The sequence below is a fragment of the Heterodontus francisci genome, chromosome 8 (genome assembly GCF_036365525.1).
Source record: "Heterodontus francisci isolate sHetFra1 chromosome 8, sHetFra1.hap1, whole genome shotgun sequence".
Taxonomy (NCBI): domain Eukaryota; kingdom Metazoa; phylum Chordata; class Chondrichthyes; order Heterodontiformes; family Heterodontidae; genus Heterodontus; species Heterodontus francisci.
Genome location: NC_090378.1, coordinates 45,161,588 through 45,181,464, shown reverse-complemented (window position 1 = coordinate 45,181,464; position 19,877 = coordinate 45,161,588). Strand labels below are relative to the sequence as shown.

General features: G+C 43.7%; 1 protein-coding gene across 6 annotated transcripts in view; it reads left to right on the top strand.

The window, feature by feature from the left end:
* Window positions 1-15,618, top strand: part of ccdc17 (coiled-coil domain containing 17) — a 161,110-nt gene extending 145,492 nt beyond the window's left edge. For all 6 annotated transcript variants that reach the window (XM_068037062.1, XM_068037061.1, XM_068037067.1 and 3 more), the window contains 5 exons: window positions 586-783; window positions 5,179-5,247; window positions 5,336-5,419; window positions 6,221-6,361; window positions 15,362-15,618. In XM_068037062.1, the coding sequence (XP_067893163.1) occupies window positions 586-783; window positions 5,179-5,247; window positions 5,336-5,419; window positions 6,221-6,361; window positions 15,362-15,397 (528 nt within the window). In that variant the 3' untranslated portion in view covers window positions 15,398-15,618. The remainder of the gene's footprint in view (window positions 1-585; window positions 784-5,178; window positions 5,248-5,335; window positions 5,420-6,220; window positions 6,362-15,361) is intronic.
* The last annotated feature ends 4,259 nt before the right edge of the window (window positions 15,619-19,877 follow it).

The following is a 19,877-nucleotide window of genomic DNA, read 5'->3' as shown; positions in this document are numbered from 1 at the left end:
AAGTGGTTGTCTCTGAATTAAAGGACAAAGTATGAGTACAAATTTAGTGTGGGGTATAGTTTGCTCAGCAGGTGACCAGAATATTACTCTTTTTTAATCATACAGCAACTTTTTAAATTAGTTATTCATATTCTGATTTCTGAAAAAAGATTTCTACATGTAGTGTGATGAAAATATTCTACAAATGTTCATTGTAGTATAATTTGATTATAGTTTAAACCCCAGGTCCAGCATGCTGAGCCATGGAGTGGCAAGATGTGGTTCTTCTACAAATGTGTTTCCCTGTCAGGTCAAATTCTGATCTCAGCTGTGTTGCTGTTGAAAGATAACAAGCAGAAATCATGTGCTTTTGCACAGCAGAGAGGGAGAAAATCAAAGGACCCATTAACCCAGGTTGCTTTGCATATCTCCGGGTAGTTGGCTATAGAGAGGCACTAGTGGAGACTGGGGAGTTGGTCTCCAGTTTGTCTTCAGAAACGCATATGGTACTAGGATACTTCAGAAAGAAGATAGTAACTTCACTATTCTTTTTGTATTAAGCTGCAAGCACCTGATTTTTCATAATCATTTCTTTAAAATCTATAGTCATTCCCAAGAAGAGTTTATCATGAGTACCTCACTGTGATTGTCCATCTTCGTGAAGTTGCTGTCTCCTCATTGGACGGAAGTGCACTTACTTATAATCTGAAGGATCAGGCCTGGACTGCTTTACAGGTGTTTTCTAAAGGGTATTGTAACACCGCGATTTATCAGTTACCACTGTACCAGGGAGCTCCCACTCAGGTATGAAATATCTTTATATATAATCAGAAATGCCCTGTATTAAAATGTTTGGCCTTACACCAGTGATGAAAGTGTTCCAGAATGAATACTCTTGACCTCCAGCCCTGACCCTTGCTGGAGTATCCAGGATCTGAGTGGGGTCAGTTCATTTGCTTGTCTTCATTAGGTATTTGCTCCACTGTGAGCAAATTATGGGTACCCACAAGGGAAATGGTCAATAGGAGGGCCCTCGCGAAAAGTACAGGCTTCTTAGGAAGATAGGTCAAAGCATTAGCTTGCAGCATTTCTGGGGCTTTTCAGACCATGATTGTGGGAAACTGGACTAGTGATCCAGAGACCCAGACTAATGCTGCAGGTACATAAGTTGAAATCCCACCTGGGGGAATTTAAATACAATTAATTATTAAATCTGCAATAAAAAGCTAGTCTCAGCAATGGTGACCATGAAACTACCGGATTGTCGTAAAAACCCATCTGGTTCATTAATGTCCTTCACGGAAGGAAATCTGCTGTCCTTACCTGGTCTGGCCTATGTGTGTCTCCCGACCCATAGTAGTGTAGTTGACTCTTAACTGCCCTCTGAAATGGCCTAGCAAGCCATTCAGTTGTATCAAACTGCTACAGAAAAGTTGAATAAGAATAAAAAGGGACAGACCACCTGATGTTGACTTAGGCACTGGAAATGACAAAGACAAACCTGTAAAGTCCTCCTCACTAACATCTGGGCATGTGTGCCAAAATTGGGAGAGTTGTCCCGCAGACTAGTCAAGCAACAGCCTGACATAATCACACTCACCGAATCATACCTTCCGCCCAATGTTCCAGACTCCTCCATCATCACACCTGGATATGTCCTGTCCCACAGAGAGGGCGGCACAGTTGTACATCATCGGGACAGTGTGGCCCTGGGAGTCCTCAACATTGACCCTTCAGACCCAATGAATGAGTGCTCCTCCATGGACACCACGGAAGAAGCACTAAGGATGGCAAAGGCACAGAATGCATTCTGGGTCGGTGATTTCAATATCCATCCCCAAGTAGCCCAGTGGCAGCACTAGTGACCAAGTCCTGAAGGACGTGTCTGCCAGATTGGGACTGCGACAGGTGGTGGGAGAAATAACAAGAGTGAAAAACCTGCTTTACCTCATCTTCACCAATCTACCTGTCTCAGATGGATTGTCCTGGGCAGTACTGGTAGGAGTGATCGCCTTGTGGAGACAAAATCCTATCTTCACACAGAGGACATGCTCCACCGTCTTGTGTGGCACTACCACTGTATTAAATGGGATAGATTCAGAACAGGTCCAGCAGCTCAAAATTGGACATTCAAGATGTGCAATCTGTACCCTCTTGGCCAGACATATCCCTCACTCTATCATCACCATCAAGCCAGGGGACCAACCTTAGTTCAATGAGGAGTGTAGGACGGCATGCCAGAAGCAACAACAGGCAGACCTAAAAATGAGGTGCCAACCTGGTGAAGCTACAACACAGGACTACATGCATGCCAAACAGCAGAAGTGTGTCATTGACCGAGTGTGGCATTGAGGAGCCCTAGTAAAATTAAAGTCAATGAGAATCGGGGGAAAAGACTCCGCTGGTTGGAGTCATACCTAGCACAAAGAAAGGTGGTTGTAGTTGTTGGAGGGCACTCATCTCAAACCCTCCAGGCCAGGTAGTGTTCTAGGCCCAACCATCTTCAGCTGCTTCATCAATGACTTTCCCTCCAACATAAGGTCAGAAGTGGGGATGTTCATTGATTGCACAGTATTCAGTTCCATTCACAACTGATCAGATACTGAAGCAGTCTGCGCCCGCATGCAGTAATACCTGGACAACATTCAGGCTTGGGTTGATAAGTGGCAAGTAACATTTAAGCCACACATGTGCCTGGCAATGAGCATCTCCAACAAGAGAGAATATAATCATCTCCCCTTGACATTCAATGGCATTATCATCGCTGAATCCCCCACTATCAACATCCTAGGGGCTACCATTGACCAGAAACTGAACTGGAGTAGCCATATAAATACCGTGGCTACAAGAGCAGGTCAGAGGCTAGGAATCCTGCGGCGAGTAACTCACCACCTGACTCCCCAAAGCCTGTTCACCATCTACAAGCCACATGTCAGGAGTGTGATGGAATACTCTCCACTTGCCTGGATGTTTGCAGCTCCAACAACACTCAAGAAGCTCAACGCCATCCAGGACAAAATGGCCTGTTTGATTGGCACCCTATCTACAAACATTCACTCCCTCCACCACCAACGCACAGTGGCAGAAGTGTGTACCATCTACAAGATGCACTGCAGCAATGCACCAAGTCTCCTTAGACAGCACCTTCCAAACCCGCGACCTCTACCACCTAGAAGGACAAGGGCAGCAAATGCATGGGAACATCACCACCTGCAAGTTCCGCTCCAAGTCACACATCATCCTGACTTGGAACTATATCGCTGTTCCTTCACTGTCATTGGGTCAAAATCCTGGAACTCCCTTCCTAACAGCACTGTGGGTGTACTGACCCCACATGGACTGCAGCGGTTCAGGAAGGCAGCTCACCACCACCTTCTCAAGGGCAATTAGGGATGGGCAATAAATGCTGGCCTAGCCAGCGACGCCCACATCCCCATGAATGAATAAAAAAAAAAATTCAATGGCAATACCATCACTGAATTCTCCACCATCGACATCCTCAGAGGTTGCCATTGATTAGACACCTAAACGTCCAGCCAGATAAATACTGTGGGTACAACAGCAGGCCAGAGGGGGGAATTCTGCAGTAAGCAACTCACTTCCTGAAAAAGCCTGTCCATTAGTCAGGATTGTGATGGAATACCTCCCACTTGCCTGGATGAGTGAAGCTCCAACAACACTTGAGAAGCTTCTTGCCATCCAGGACAAAAAAGCCCACTTGATTGGCACCCCATTCTTTAAATTTCACTCCTTCCATCAATGGTGCACAGTGGCAGCAGTGTGTATCATCTAAAAGATGCACTGCAGCAACTCGCCAAGTCTCCGTCAACAGCACCTTCCAAACCTGCGACTTCTACCACCTAGAAGAACAAGGGTAGCAGGCGTATGGGAGCACCACCGGTGGCAAGTTCCCTTCCAAGTCACACGCCATCCTGACATAGCAATATATTGCTGTTCCTCTACTGTCACGGGGTCAAAATCTTGGAGCCCTTTCTCCAACAGCACTACACCACATGGACTGCAGTGGTTCAAGAAAGAAGCTCACCACCACCTTCTCAAGGGCAATAAATCCTAATCTTGCCAACGATGCCCACATCCCATGAATGAATTTTAAACAATTATTCTGGCCTGGAGATCCCGATAGGCCCCATGCTGCCACTACATAACATGTATGTAGGATTCTTTCTGGTATCTAGATTGCTGGGTGGAACGGAGGCTGAACTCAAGGGAATTACTATGCTGAAAAGCTGTTTCCCCAGCCCTACTACCTCCAATGTCATGGGCCATGTTTGAGGTAGACGGAGAATCCTTTCTTCACAGACCCCCTACTTTGGATTAGAGTTACATTATCGCAGCAGACAATTCTCAAAACCTACATTTTTACTTAGAAATCTTGAATTACTGCCATGCCTGAATGTTTTATACTAACACTGGTGTCAAATGTAAAAAAAAGTATTCTATCCTCATCTTAAAAAAACACAGAAGTCCATATTTTGATTTTTTTCTTAAACATGTGATAGCAAAAGAATAAATGTTAAGTAGAAGGGCTCATTTCAGTTAAAATGGTCTCCATGAGGCCTATTTTATTAATTATATGACTTTATTTTCCAATTGTTGTGATCATTCCTACTGGCATGATTGGGATATACAGAAACCAGAAAGTCAGCAAAAATTCAGTAATCTGGATTCCTGATTAAATTGTGCAAGAGCTGCCCCTGTTGGCAAAACCAGATGTACAATTACCAACGCAATACCAGGTTCCAACTGAGGGCCAGGGTAGAGGAGCTCCCAACTGAGTGATTCCCTTTCTCCAACCAACCCCTGTCCCTCCCGACACTTAGTCGATGGCCTTGTAGGAATGTTTGGAGACTCCACCCCAACAAGGCCATGGTAGAAACGTTGCTCGCTGACCGACCGTGCATCCTCAGCTCATAAAAATTTGACCTACTGGCACAACCTACATTGGAGTAAAAATTTGTCGCGGCTATTAATGCAAAATGAGTAGTATCGCATTGGCCGCCCATTATACCCCTTGCCTAATATTCAATTCCATTGACTACAATGAATTGGAATATCAAATGGGACCTATGACAACTTTACATTGCCACCCAAGACAAATTTCTACCTGCTATTTATATATTAAAAATAGCTGTAAACAGTCCCAAGTTTAATGCGCTTTAACTACTTTCCTGTGTGCAGGATGTCTTGGCTACTTTGGCAAGAGGCGATTCTCAGAATGTTCTAGGTGATCTGGTTCGTAGGAATACTGTAAGTGTCATTTGCAATTAATAAAAGTTTTAATGTTTTCCGAATGCGAGTTTGAAATGTCACCCTTTAAACATATTTTCCTACATAGATTCTTCGAGTGAGAGGTGCATCTGTGCTTGTTCGCATTGCTGATGGAAGAAGAAATGAGGAGCTAGTAACATATTCTGAAGGAGTAAGCTAACTTGAGAATCTACTACAGAGAATTATTTCACTCTTTTGCCCCTCCCCAGCAGCAAAAATTTAAAGTATGGTAGCCTTGTAGATGTATCAAAGAAAAGGAAATTGATTTGATATGCCTTTGTATGTTGGCAGCATCTGCCCTGCAGTCACCAACAAGTGCAAACAATACATATGAGTCCATCATCATAGTGTTTAGAACAAAGCTTGGAATGACTAAATATCGAGCTTTTGTTCTACATATGGGGGCGTGGGGGGCAGAGTTAATCATGAAGAAAGGTTGGATAGGTTGGGTCTGTATCCATTGGAGTTTAGAAGAATGAGAGGTGATCTTATTGAAACATATAAGATCCTGAGGGGATTTAACAGGGTGGATGCTGAAAGGATGTTTCCCCTTGTGGGAGAGACTAGAACTAGGGGACACAGCTTAAAAATAAGGGGTTACCCATTTAAGATGAAGGTGAGGAGAAATTTTTTTCTCTGAGGGTTGTGAATTTGTGGAACTCTTTTCCCCACAGAGTGGTGGAGGCAGGGTCATTGAATATTTTTAAGGCAGTGGTAGATAAATTCTTGATTAACCAGGAAGTCAAAGGGTATCAGAGGTAGGCGGAAAAGTGGAGTTGAGGCCACAACCAGATCAGCCATGATCTTATTAAATGGCGGAGCAGGCTCGAAGGGGCCGAATGGCCTACTCCTGCTCCTAAATCATATGTTCATATATAATAGCACAATTTAATGTTTTAGGCATAGAGTGAGATTGAGTGGATTCTAATTTTTTCATTTCCATTTCTTGAAGGATGTTAATCAATCATACTTACCATCTGAACTCATTGAATTGTATAATGCAGAACCTAGCAACATGCTACTCAGGCAGTTGATTCCTGCTGGCAAGTCCATGGAAGATTTTAGAAAGCAGTTATCACTTGGATTCAGAGAGGTATGTAAATTTTAGGGGAAGTCCATGTTTTCTTGTTTGTTGAGGTGATACACCCTCGAGATATTTTACTGCTGCTCCTCCCCGTACCAAACATCCTCTGCGGCTAGGAAAATCCTCCATTAATCATAAAATGATACAGCACAGAAGGCAGCTAAGTGGCCCAAAAATGACTCATTCTCAAACCTTTGCTGAGCCGCTCCCCATAGCAAAGATTGAGAACTGAGGCTGTAGAAAATGAGAATGTCCATCCTATACCTTTCACAGCCGATCTTACATATCTGACTTCCATTTGTACTGCAGTTTCAGCCAATATTATGGGAGGGGTAGGAAGAGGGGTAACCAAATGATTATGAACAAGCAAATTTATTTATTGGATATTTGTTCTTCAGAAGTGCTATTTCAGTACCATAATGCCACTGAGTGATGTTCTCCATCCCTCACCTTAAACACCAGGAGGGAAATTTTAACAGGCAAGGGGAGGCAGGTTTGAGTTCATTGTTGGGGGGGGGGGGGGGGGGGGTGGGGGTGTTAAATCCCCTAAAAATGACATCAGATAAGGATCCTGACATCATTTCCCACCCCCCCCCCCCCTCACCCCCACTTCCAGGTTTGCAGGCGAATGGGGAACCCCCTTAGAGCTGTTGGGTAAGTAATTGTAATATGTGTGACGGAAACCTGCCAAATGGAAACATATTAATTTTGTCAGATGGAACACTACTTGAACCCTTTTGCTGGACATTGCACAGAACTTGTTTAAAAAAAAAACCAGAGTTGGACAGCTGAAACATGGCTCCACATTTGCATTCTGAGAGACCATTGAATAGAGAGCCAATGGGAGTGCTCACTGATTCAATTAACAAGACTGGTCTGGGCAATCATGATATGCCACCTTCTTTGTCTGTGTAAGAGCCAGAGCTCCACACCCCACCAAATGTGACTGGAGAACGTTGAGAATCAACAACCTTCGCAGAAGATGCTGTTTCAAACAAAGTGCTGGTCACATGATGTACCTGCTGGCCAGACTGGGAACTGTTTGAATTGTGCCTTACAGAAAGGTTTGGACGGACTGCAATTTGAAGACCAAAGAGAAAGAAGTTCTCTCTCTCAAGCATAGTCCCAGGGTCCCATGGAAGCAGCTTAAGCCTCAAGACAGAAGACCTCTTCAGCCTTCTGGTATGACCGAAGCAAATTTGAAAGTGTGCACTGGGTCCCAACGAGAACTGCAAGACCTCAACTCCAACCAAGGGCTTTACATCAAAACCAAAAGACAGTCACTGAGTTCTATTTATTGCCAACCCTACTTAAGCCTCCCCCCCTTTAATTCTTTCTCCCCCTCTGTATCTATTTGTGTGTGTGTTTATTTCGTATGCATGCTAGCGTGGTTGCGTAGCGTATTTTAGTAATTTTAACTAAGTTAGAGTGATAAAGTGAATAAACTTGCATCTTTCTTGTTTAAACCTGAGAAAACTTGTCTGGTTGGTTCATTTACAATTACAATTCGAGAGCAGTGAGCAAGGACTCTGAGGTGTTAAGCTAAAAACACAGGGTTACAGCCAAACCAGGAAAGGGGGAAGAAGGGAGCCTGAGACCCCTTCCTCACCCGGTCATAACAAATGTAAATAGATCAGTAACTGCTGTTCTAATCAAGCGTTCAGGCTTTAACAGCCAGCACACCCATTTCTTCAGGTGTCAGCAAAGCACCAGGGTCAACCAGGCAAGTGCACAGTGTTACGACCGAGGCGGGAGGAGTGCACTGTTAATTCAGTCTCACTTGTCCACAGGTCACAACAGATCTATAAATTTTTCCACTTACTGAAACAGCCAAATAGATACTCTATTTGTCCCCAGAATAAAGCCCACCAACCAAGTTTTTTTAATAAGCAACAAAATTATCCATTTATTATAAACCAAGTCTTAACTAATGATGAAGTATACATATAAGCAAATTGAAATATTAAAGCCCCTTTTTTTTTAAATATCCAAGCCCTCATGCACATGCACATACATCCAAACGAAGGAATAAAAAAAAAGAACTTAGATGCAAAGATGTGGAAGGAAGTCCTTTGTTTTGGTGAGGTGTCCCAAAGTCGAATAGTTGGCTGCCACTAGGAATTGTTCCAGGCGAGGTTTATGAACAGTCTGGATCAGCATTCAAAGAAAATCAACTGCAGAAGGCTTCACATAGGTCTTACAGCAGGTGTGCAGCAACAAAGGGTTCAGTTCTAACACATTCAATGCAAAGTCCTTTTTAAAGATGCAAGGTTTCTGCAAACATTCCAGATGTCTTCAAAATATGGAAGGCAAGAATACAACTTCACACAGGCTTTTGTTTTTCAAGAGCAAGGATTCTTCAAAGAGAGGGAACAGTGGCCTGGATGTTCTTCTGATCTCCAACAACCCCTTTAGTCCAGAAAAGAAGATGGCTTTTAACAGTTGAAAGTGAAACCAAAAACAGTTCAGCGACAATCCTGTTGCAGCTGTATATCGTAGTCTGTCATTTCTTAGTAAACATCCATCCTTCAGGTTAGAACCCTGATTTACTTGAAATGTTTACTTGAAATCACATGTTTTCCAGTACTTGTTCACTGGTCAACCCTTTGGGGGTTTTTTTAAAAAAGAAAATGAACAAAAATTCAGCAATCTCCAGTTGATTCAATGTCCATGAAATCCTTTTTAGTTTTTAAAAATATAGATTCCCAAGTTTCAACACAAAAATGGAAACTCTTCTAACAGCAGGGAGTGTTTCTTCAGTGAAACTGACAGGTTGGAAAGGCTTTGATCAGTAAAGACGAGGAGCTCCAGCCATAGCCAGGAGAGAGGCTGCTGCTCACAGCACTCCTTCTCAGAGTGCTTTCATTGCTTGACACGTGATTGCCAACTTCTTGGAAGTCAACTTGCCTATCTTGCACTTCACCCACCTTGAGTTGCACTTCCCTGCTGTCAGCCTTCACCACGGTATGGGAACAACTTACGCAGCTCTGACTTGCATCCCTGATGAGGAACAAGAGGAGAACCAGGAGCGACACCAGCAGTAGCACCACATGCCAGAGAAGTTGGATGCAGATCCAGCTGGAAGGAGGTTAGACCCCCAACGCAGGGTCTACAGGCAGAGGATCAGCTCTTTTGACCTGTGTAAGCACCAGTGCCTCAAGAAACTCAGTCTTTCACGGCAAGTCGTTGCTAACATCTGCAGCCTTCTGCAACAACACCACTTTCCCAGGTAGGCACACATTGCCAGTGACCATCAAGCTGGCCGTCAGTGGAGGATTACGACCAACAACACCCCCCCGCCACCCCCACTGGGGTTGCCTCTCCCTGAGATTGTGTACTCTCTTCTGCAAGAAGAGAAATCAGAGCATTGTAAATGTTAGAAATGGCTTGTGTGGAGAGGAGGGAAGGACAACATTTGTGGAAAGTGACTGTGAGGCATGGGTGCAAAAGGGCAATAGGATGAGGGTGAGTGTGACTGTTGGCTGTCCAGTTGGGGATGTGAGGAGCCTGGAATGAGTGGAGCTGGAAAGTTTGTTGATCTGATGAGTGCTGTGCAAGCTAGAGTGTGGGGCTTGCCACCTCTTATTCCACTCACCTTAACCACCCTCCTGAGGTCCTGCATCCTCTTGGTGCACTATCTCCAGGTGGGAGGGATCACACTTCTGCTGTTGACTTCCTTGGCCTCTTTCATGCACACCTGCCTGTTTTTGAGAGGCTGTCCTCTTCCTCCCATCCTTGGAAAAGATCACTTCCCTGCAATCCCTCAGATCCCACAGCAGGACCTCCAGGTAAGAGTGAGACACCTGGGGAGCAGCCTTCCCCAATCTCCTATCTGTTCCTGTGGTTGTTGCAGCCATAGAAATGCATGTCCAGTTGAGCCATTCTAATCCATGGCGTGGTCCCTTTTAATTAGAAATCCTTCCTTTAACGGATTCAACACATTATCCTGCCACCTTCTCTGGTTGGGATGTTAATGCCATTTAACAGGTTCCACTGTTTCACCAGGGATTTAGCTAAAATTTCCACCGTGGGTATGAGGAGCACATAGGTTTTAGCTACTAAGAGACCATTCATGCAGCTGCATTTGCTGAATCCTCCCTGGGGCCCCTTGCACACTCAACCAAAACCCCCAAATCTCTGCAATTTCTGAAGCTCCGAGCTCCTTTTGTCCACAGGACCCACCACCTCCTCCCTTCATTCATCAATTTCCTGACCACTCACTTGCTCTTCCTAACCCTACATGCTACATTACTGATATTCTCAGTGGTTCTCTCTTCAGTCATTACAGCTCAATTTCAAAACTGCCATCAACACACCCCTTCTCAAAGAAAACACCCTTGACCTTTTCATCTTAACTAACTACCACTCCATCTTCAAACTTCCTTGTCCTCTCCAGGGTCCAATTACTTGGGGAGAGCTGGCTAAGGTTGATTGGGTAAATAGACTAAAAGGATATGACGGTAAATAAACAGTGGCAAACATTTAAAGAAACAATTCAAAATGATCAAGGGAAGTACATTCCATTAAAAAAAAACTCAGCAAGATCCATCCGTGGCTTACTAAGGAAGTTACGGATATTAGATTAAAAGAAGAGGCTTATAATGTTGCAAAGAATATTAGTAAGCCTGCGGATTGGCCACCAAAAAGTTGATAAAAAGGGGGAAAAAATAGAATATGCACGTAAACTAGCCACGAATATAAAAACAGATTGTAAGAACTTTTACGGGTATAGAAAGAGAGTAGCTTACGTAAACGCTGGTCCCTGAGAAGCAGAGACAGGAAAAATTATGAGAAATGGCAGAGACATTAAATATTTGTTCAGTGTTTATCTTCACAGTAGAAAATGCAAATTACATACCAGGAGTCGAGGGTAACCTAAGGGCTAATAAATGAGTAAGGAAATTGATATCAGCAGGGAAAGAATACTGGAAAAATTTAAGGGACTATAATTTGACAAATCCCCAGGACCTGATGGACTACATCCAAGTGTTCTAAAAGAGGTAGCTGCAGAGATAGTGGATGCACTGGTTATGATTTTCCAAAATTCTCTAGATTCTAGCATGGCCCCAGCAGTTTGGAAGTTAGAAAATGTAATACCACTATTCAAGAAAGGAGGGAGACAGAAAACCGGGAACTACAGACCAGTTAGACTGACATCAGTTGACAGGAAAGCGCTGGAATCTATTAAGGAAGTTTTAACAATGCACTTAGAAAATCATAGTATGATCAAAGTCAGCATGGTTTTACAAAAGGGAAGTCATATTTGACAAAATTATTAGAGGTTTTTGAGGATGTAAACTAGTAGGGTAGATAAAGGGGAACCAGTAGATGTAGTATGGCCTACTCCTGTTCCTAATTCGTATGTTCGTATGTGTAATATACCTGGATTTCCAAAAGGCATTCAATAAGGTGCCACACAAAGATTAATATGCAAGATGAGGGCTCATGGAGTTGGGGGTAATATATCAGCATAGATAGAGGATTGGTTAACGGACAAGAAGCAGAGAGTAGGAGTAAGTGGGGCATTTTCAATTGGCAGAGTATAACTGGAGGACCACTGCAAGGATTGGTGCTGGGGCCTCATCTATTTACAATCTATATTAATGTCTTAGATGAAGAAACAGTGCAAGAATCTTAAGTTTGCTGATGATACAAAGTTAGATGGGAATGCAAGTTGTGAGGACACTAAGAGGCTAAAAAGAGATATAGACGGGTTAAGTGAGTGGGCAACAAGGTGGCAGACACTTTGGTAGTAAGAAAAGAAGCAGAATATTTTTTTTAAAAGGTGTGAAACTTGTCAGTGTTGCTGTTCAGAGGGACTTGGGTATACTTGCACAAGGAACACAAAGTTAGCATGCAGGTACAACAAGCAATTAGGAAGGCAAATGGCACATTGCAGGGACAGGCACCAACATGTTGCAGCACGGACATGGGGGCGATTAATCTGTATATAAAGTATTTATCCAATCTAATGCCATCAAAGCATCCAATTTAAAACACATTTCTTCCTATAAATAAAGTAGCTAAGCATACAAATATCAATGCGGAGCAGCACGATTGTATTAGCTAGCTAGCAAGCAAAATAGTATGCAATGCGAATTACTTTTGCAGCTAGGTTATTTTAAAACACAAGGGTTAAAGGCTTGAAGCAGGGGTGCCCAACACTTTCGCCGGGGGAGGGGGGTGTCACATGACAATTTTTATCTTACCGGTAAGACAATTGCGGAAAGATAAAGGCATTAAAAAGTTATCTTATTAATCAAAACAGCAACAAAGGTGCATCTTTGTGAAGACACTTTAAATGAGAAGACTAATTTATTGACTTACTTTCTGGTCACTATGTTGGCACTGATTTAGTCAGCCACCTGGCATTTTGTTTTGCTTACAAGTAGTCAATGTTTGCCTGCACTTCTTGTAGTGATGCGGAGTATTCTGGATAGATGTCCGTTGTCCGAAGTGACCTTGATTGCTCTCTCCCACTTCTCACTCTGTCTGTCTCTCTGTGTGTCGCTCTCTCCCCCTCCGTGTCGTCCCTCCATGTCATTCCCCAAATCGTTCTCTACCTTCCTTCTGGCTCTCTCTGCCACCTCTTTGCCCCCTCCCCCAGGTCGCCAATAGTTGCAGAGAGCAGGAACTCTCAGCTTTGTGTTTGGTCCGTTTTCTAAAAAAGAAATTGCACCCAGCAGTTTCACAGCCGGCAGGTGCTGGGAGCGGGAATGGTGGCTTCTGATTTGGACAAATTCGGGCTTTTAAAAAAATCAACCTGCCGAAAAGCCTGAACTGCTGCCAGACCCGCTATTTGCAGCACTCTGATTTTATTTTAGACACAGATTGTTTCTGGTGGCTGGGGGAATCTAGAACACGGGGACACAGCTCAGGCTAAGGGGCTGATTATTTAGGACGGAGATGAGGATAAGTATCTTCAATCAAAGGGTTCTGAATCTTTGGAATTCTCTACCTCAGAAGGTTGTGGATGCTCCATTGTTGAACATATTTAAGGCTGAGCTAGACAGATTTTTGGTCTCTTAGGAAATCAAGGGATATGGGGAATGAACAGGAAAGTAGAGTTGAAGCCAGAGATCAGCCATGATCATATTGCATGGCAGAGCAGCTTAGAGAGACCATATGGTCTACTCCTGCTCCTATTTATGTTCTTGAATGGGTCATTGCCTCCAACTCTGCTTCCATTGAGTAAACAAAGCACAGAAACAGGCCCTTTGGCCCATCTTGTGCCGGCCATTAAGCACCTAACTATTCTAATCCCATTTTCCAGCACTTGGCCCGTAGCCTTGTATGCTATGGCATTTCAAGTGCTCATCTATATACTTAAATGTTGTGAGGGTTCCTGCCTCTTACCATCTCTTCAGGCAGTACGTTCCAGATTCCAACCACCATCTGGGTGAAAATATTTCTCCTCAAATCCACTCTAAACCTCCTGCACCTCTCCCTTATCTCAGTTTGAGCTCAACGCCAAAATGGCATAAACATCCTGTGACTGAACACTGTACCCTCTCTTACCTGGTCATCCACACTATCCCACTTTGTCTTTTGTACAGTGTCTCGCTCTGAGACTGGTCATCTATAATTTTATTATTCTTTCATGGGGATGTGGGCATTGCTGGCAAGGCCAGCATTTGTTGCCCATCTCTAATTGCCCTTGACAACTAAGTGGTTTGCTAGGCCATTTCAGGGAGCAGTTAAGAATCAACCAGATTGCTGTGAGGCTGGAGTCACATGTAGGCCAGACCAGGTAAGGAAACCGATTTCCTTCACCAAGAGACATTCTGTGATTAGTGAACCAGACGTAAGTAATGGTGCCGTGAAACTGAGACTAGCTTTCAATTCCAAGATTTTTATTGATTGAATTTATATTTCAATAGCTGCCATGGTGGCATTTGAACCAGGACCTCTGGATTATTAGTCTTACCTTTCCAAATATACCTACAGCACCACTAGTAGTAGCTTCTCCGATCCTGCACCATTACTTCCAGACTGTCTGGAAGAACTATCCTGGGTCTCCTTTCTCACCAACACATTATGCCGGAGTTTTTTTTCCCATTTTCACAGAAATTCTGATTCCAAACATCTCTGGAAACAGTCCCCAGCTTAACCAGAATACTGAATCTCAGTCGAATGTTTGAAATAGAGCCAAGCTTTAGGCTCCACATCCTCTCCATCATAAAAACTGCTCCCATCCCTTGCTGCAGTATTACTTGCCTCCATTTCCACCACAAATGAAAACCTGGTCACCAAGTAGTATCTGAACATAAATTAAACTCCTTTGTCTCAAGATTAACCCCTGAAAGGCAGAGGGAGTGGGATAGGGTCAATCCTAAAATTGGAATGTACAGCATGCAACAAACCTGCTGCTTCTGGGAGGCAGCCACACAATGTTAATCAAGGTCCTCTACATCCCCATATTGGGCCATTAGGTCTGAATAAATCATTCCTAACTCAAAACAGAAGGCAGTTCAGTTTTATTCTCCCAATGCAATACTCATTGCTAAGCATCACAGTTGACAAAACTGAATGAGACCCAGGTGAATATGAATGACAAGAAAATTTAAGGGTCCAATACTTATCTGACCTTGAATTAGGCATCTGGATTCTTATCCAACCAAACTTTCCAACAGCTAATGCTGAGGAAACTTTGTTAATAGATATTACCCCACAGAATACCACGGTTGAGAGAATCCTGTCCTCAGGATTTTGTAGTCACATTATGACTCAAAGCTTCAGTAGAGAGTTTTATACTTAACGTCCCTTCCAGTTTGTGCTGTTAACGATGATCACCAGCCTCCCATCCTAGCATAGCTCAAATCTGGAAACAGACCAGATCACCAGGCTATACTACTAAAACAATGTCTTTTATTGATGGCAGTGACAGATTTTTTTTTTAATAAAAGGGTCTGTTACAAAATACATGTAGAAAGGTCCTTCATGAAGTTTGATGTTGCAGATTTTAGGCCATTACAGTTTTGTTTCATAATATCTTATGTTTTTCAACAGCTAGTGGCAGAAGACAAAGCTCCGGATTCATACTGAAAAATAGAGTACCAGCTGAGCATTAAAGATTAGAAGCCCTTCCTCCACAAGAAGTCAGCAATGGAAAATACTTAAAAGGCAGCACTGCACAATTTGATGCATTCAGTTTAATACATTGTATGATAAAAGGTCCAATGACAGAATGTAATTACTCGGGGAAAAAACCCATCACAGGCTACAGGGAAAGATCAGATAGGGGGTGCAACATTGATGTATGAAAAGCAAGTCAATGGTCCAGAGAGGAGGTTGGGATAGGGTGGAGGGTTAATGCAAAGATTTTACAACAAGTGGTACTTGGGTTTTGGATGGGGGGGTGGGGTGGTGGTGGTGCAGGACAGGAGTTGTTAGAAGGATGTGTCGGTCAAGGCTGAGCTATAGGTCAAACTGCATGCCAAGGCTTTAGCCTGAGGAAACAGCAATTGGATATGCACAGGTCAATCCATCCCACTCAATTCATAAAAAGAAAATAAATGGTTTCAAAATATAGAATTTGGGTTACAGCAATTACTTTATGTATGCACAAAGTGGAAATACCAGACATACTTGGTTGAGGGAAGGGCATGATTGGCAACTAAATATCCCAGGATATCGATGCTTCAGGCGGGATAGAGAGGGAGGTAAAAGGGGTGGAGGAGTTGCATTACTGGTCAAAGAGGATATCACAGCTGTGCTGAAGGAGGGCACTATGGAGGACTCGAGCAGTGAGGCAATATGGACAGAACTCAGAAATAGGAAGGGTGCGGTAACAATGTTGGGGCTGTACTACAGGCCTCCCAACAGCGAGCGTGAGATAGAGGTACAAATATGTAAACAGATTATGGAAAGATGTAGGAGCAACAGGGTGGTGGTGATAGGAGATTTTAATTTTCCCAACATTGACTGGGATTCGCTTAGTGTTAGAGGTCCAGATGGAGCAGAATTTGTAAGGAGCATCCAGGAGGGTTTTCTAGAGCAGTATGTAAATAGTCCAACTCAGGAAGGGGCCATACTGGACCTGGTGTTGGGGAATGAGCCCGGCCAGGTTGTTGAAGTTTCAGTAGGGGACTACTTTGGGAATAGTGATCACAATTCCGTAAGCTTTAAAATACTCATGGACAAAGACGAGAGTGGTCCAAAAGGAAGAGTGCTAAATTGGGGGAAGGCCAACTATACCAAAATTCGGCAGGAGCTGGGAAATGTAGATTGGGAGCAGCTGTTTGAAGGTAAATCCACATGTGATATGTGGGAGGCTTTTAAAGAGAGGTTGATTAGCGTGCAGGAGAGACATGTTCCTGTGAAAATGAGGGATAGAAATGGCAAGATTAGGGAACCATGGATGACAGGTGAAATTGTGAGACTAGCTAAGAGGAAAAAGGAAGCATACATAAGGTCTAGGCGGCTGATGAAAGACGAAGCTTTGAAAGAATATCGGGAATGTAGGACCAATCTGAAACGAGGAATTAAGAGGGCTAAAAGGGGTCATGAAATATCTTTAGCAAACAGGGTTAAGGAAAATCCCAAAGCCTTTTATTCATATATAAGGAGAAAGAGGGTAACTAGAGAAAGGATTGGCCCACTAAAGGACAAAGGAGGAATGTTATGCTTGGACTCAGAAAATGGGTGAGATTCGAAACGAGTACTTTGCATCGGTATTCACCGAGGAGAGGGACATGACGGATGTTGAGGTTAGGAACAGATGTTTGATTACTCTAGGTCAAGTCGGCATAAGGAGGGAGGAAGTGTTGGGTATTCTAAAGGGCATTAAGGTGGACAAGTCCCCAGGTCCGGATGGGATCTATCCCAGGTTACTGAGGGAAGCGAGAGAGGAAATAGCTGGGGCCTTAACAGATATCTTTGCAGCATCCTTAAACACGGGTGAGGTCCCGGAGGACTGGAGAATTGCTAATGTTGTCCCCTTGTTTAAGAAGGGTAGCAGGGATAATCCAGGTAATTATAGACTGGTGAGCCTGACGTCAGTGGTAGGGAAGCTGCTGGAGAAGATACTGAGGGATAGGATCTATTCCCATTTGGAAGAAAATGGGCTCATCAGTGATAGGCAACATGGTTTTGTGCAGGGAAGGTCATGTCTTACCAACTTAATAGAATTCTTTGAGGAAGTGACAAAGTTGATTGATGAGGGAAGGGCTGTCGATGTCATATACATGGACTTCAGTAAGGCGTTTGATAAGGTTCCCCATGGCAGGCTGATGGAGAAAGTGAAGGCGCATGGGGTCCAAGGTGTACTAGCTAGATGGATAAAGAACTGGCTGGGCAACAGGAGACAGCGTAGCAGTGGAAGGGAGTTTCTCAAAATGGAGACGTGTGACCAGTGGTGTTCCACAGGGATCCGTGCTGGGACCACTGTTGTTTGTGATATACATTAATGATTTGGAGGAAAGTATAGGTGGACTGATTAGCAAGTTTGCAGACGACACTAAGATTGGTGGAGTAGCAGATAGTGAAGGGGACTGTCAGAGAATACAGCAGAATATAGATAGATTGGAGAGTTGGGCAGAGAAATGGCAGATGGAGTTCAATCAGGGCAAATGCGAGGTGATGCATTTTGGAAGATCCAATTCAAGAGTGAACTATACAGTAAATGGAAAAGTCCTGGGGAAAATTGATGTCCAGAGAGATTTGGGTGTTCAGGTCCACTGTTCCCTGAAGGTGGCAACGCAGGTAAATAGTGGTCAAGAAGGCATATGGCATGCTTTCCTTCATCGGACGGGGTATTGAGTACAAGAGTTGGCAGGTCATGTTACAGTTATAGGACTTTGGTTCGGCCACATTTGGAATACTGCGTACAGTTCTGGTCGCCACATTATCAAAAGGATGTGGATGCTTTGGAGAGGGTGCAGAGGAGGTTCACCAGGATGTTGCCTGGTATGGAGGGCACTAGCTATGAAGAGAGGTTGAGTAGATTAGGATTATTTTCATTAGAAAGACAGAGGTTGAGGGGGGACCTGATTGAGGTGTACAAAATCATGAGAGGTATAGACAGGGTGGATAGCAAGAAGCTTTTTCCCAGAGTGGGGGTTTCAATTACTAGAGGACACGAGTTCAAAGTGAAAGGGGAAAAGTTTAGGGGGGATATGCGTGGAAAGTTCTTTACGCAGAGGGTGGTGGGCACCTGGAACGCATTGCCAGCGGAGGTGGTAGATGCGGGCACGATGGAGTCTTTTAAGATGTATCTAGACAGATACATGAATGGGCAGGAAGAAAAGAGATACAGAACCTTAGAAAATAGGCGACATGTTTAGAGAGCCGAAGGGCCTGTTCCTGTGCTGTAATTATCTTTGTTCTTTGTTCTTAATTTCATGTAGCTCCACTTTGCATTTGGAGTCAATTCTAATAAATTGAAATTGCCAAAGAAACATAGAAAATAGGAGCAGGAATAGGCTATTTGGCCTGCTCCGCCATTCAAAAAGGATCATCGCTGATAGTCTAACTCAGTACCCTGTTCTTGCTTTCTCCCCTTGGCATGAATATATCTATCTCCTTCCTGAATATATTTAATGACTTGGCCTCCACTGCCTTCTGCAGGAGAGAATTCCACACGTTCATCAGTTCTAAATGGCATACTCATATCCTGAGACTGTGACCCCTGGTTCTGGACTCCCCAGCCATCGGGAACATCCTCCCTGCATCTAGCCTGTCTACTCCTGTTAGAATTTTGTAGGTTTCTATGAGATCCCCTCTTATTCTCTTAAACTCGAGTGAACATAGGCCTAATCAACCCAATGTCTCATCATGCATCAGCCTAGTAAATCACCTTAGCACTCCCTCCATGGCAAGAACATCCTTCCTCAGATAGAGAGAGTAAAACTGTACACAATACTCCAGATGTGGTCTCACCAAGGCTCTGTATAACTGCAGTAAGCCATCCTTGCTCCTGTACTCAAATCCTCTTGCAATGAAGGCCAACATACCATTTGCCTGCTGTACAAGGACACCCAGGTCTTGTTGCACCTCTCCTTTCCCAATCTATTACCATTCAGATAATAATCTGCCTGATTTTACAACCAAAGTGGATAACCTCATTTATCCACATTATACTGCATCTGCCCACTTACCCAGATCACATTGGAGCCTCTCTGCACCCTCACAGATCTCCTCCCCCCCAGTTTTGTGTACGTTCCTTTGTGGCAATCATTGGTTGTACCCAACTTTAGATCAACACTAAGCAACCTTCTGGTGGTATCTCAATAGCTCTTTAACTACAAAGTGAAATGCAAATTTAGCTGCATGAACAAAGTCAACTGGAAAAATGCTTGTAGGTGCTAGGTCCAGTATCTCATTTGCCAGTCCAAGATGGAGACTTCACCTGGGCCCAGACTATTTTGCTGCATCATGCAAGCAAAACCCAACAGCAGATGATGGCCTGGTTTAATGAAAGGTGCCTTGCATCACTGACCACAGGACAAATACTAGTATGGGGGGGTGGAGAAAGAAAGAAAACAAAGGGAACAAAATAAATCTTAATGAAATAAAGCCACCAGCT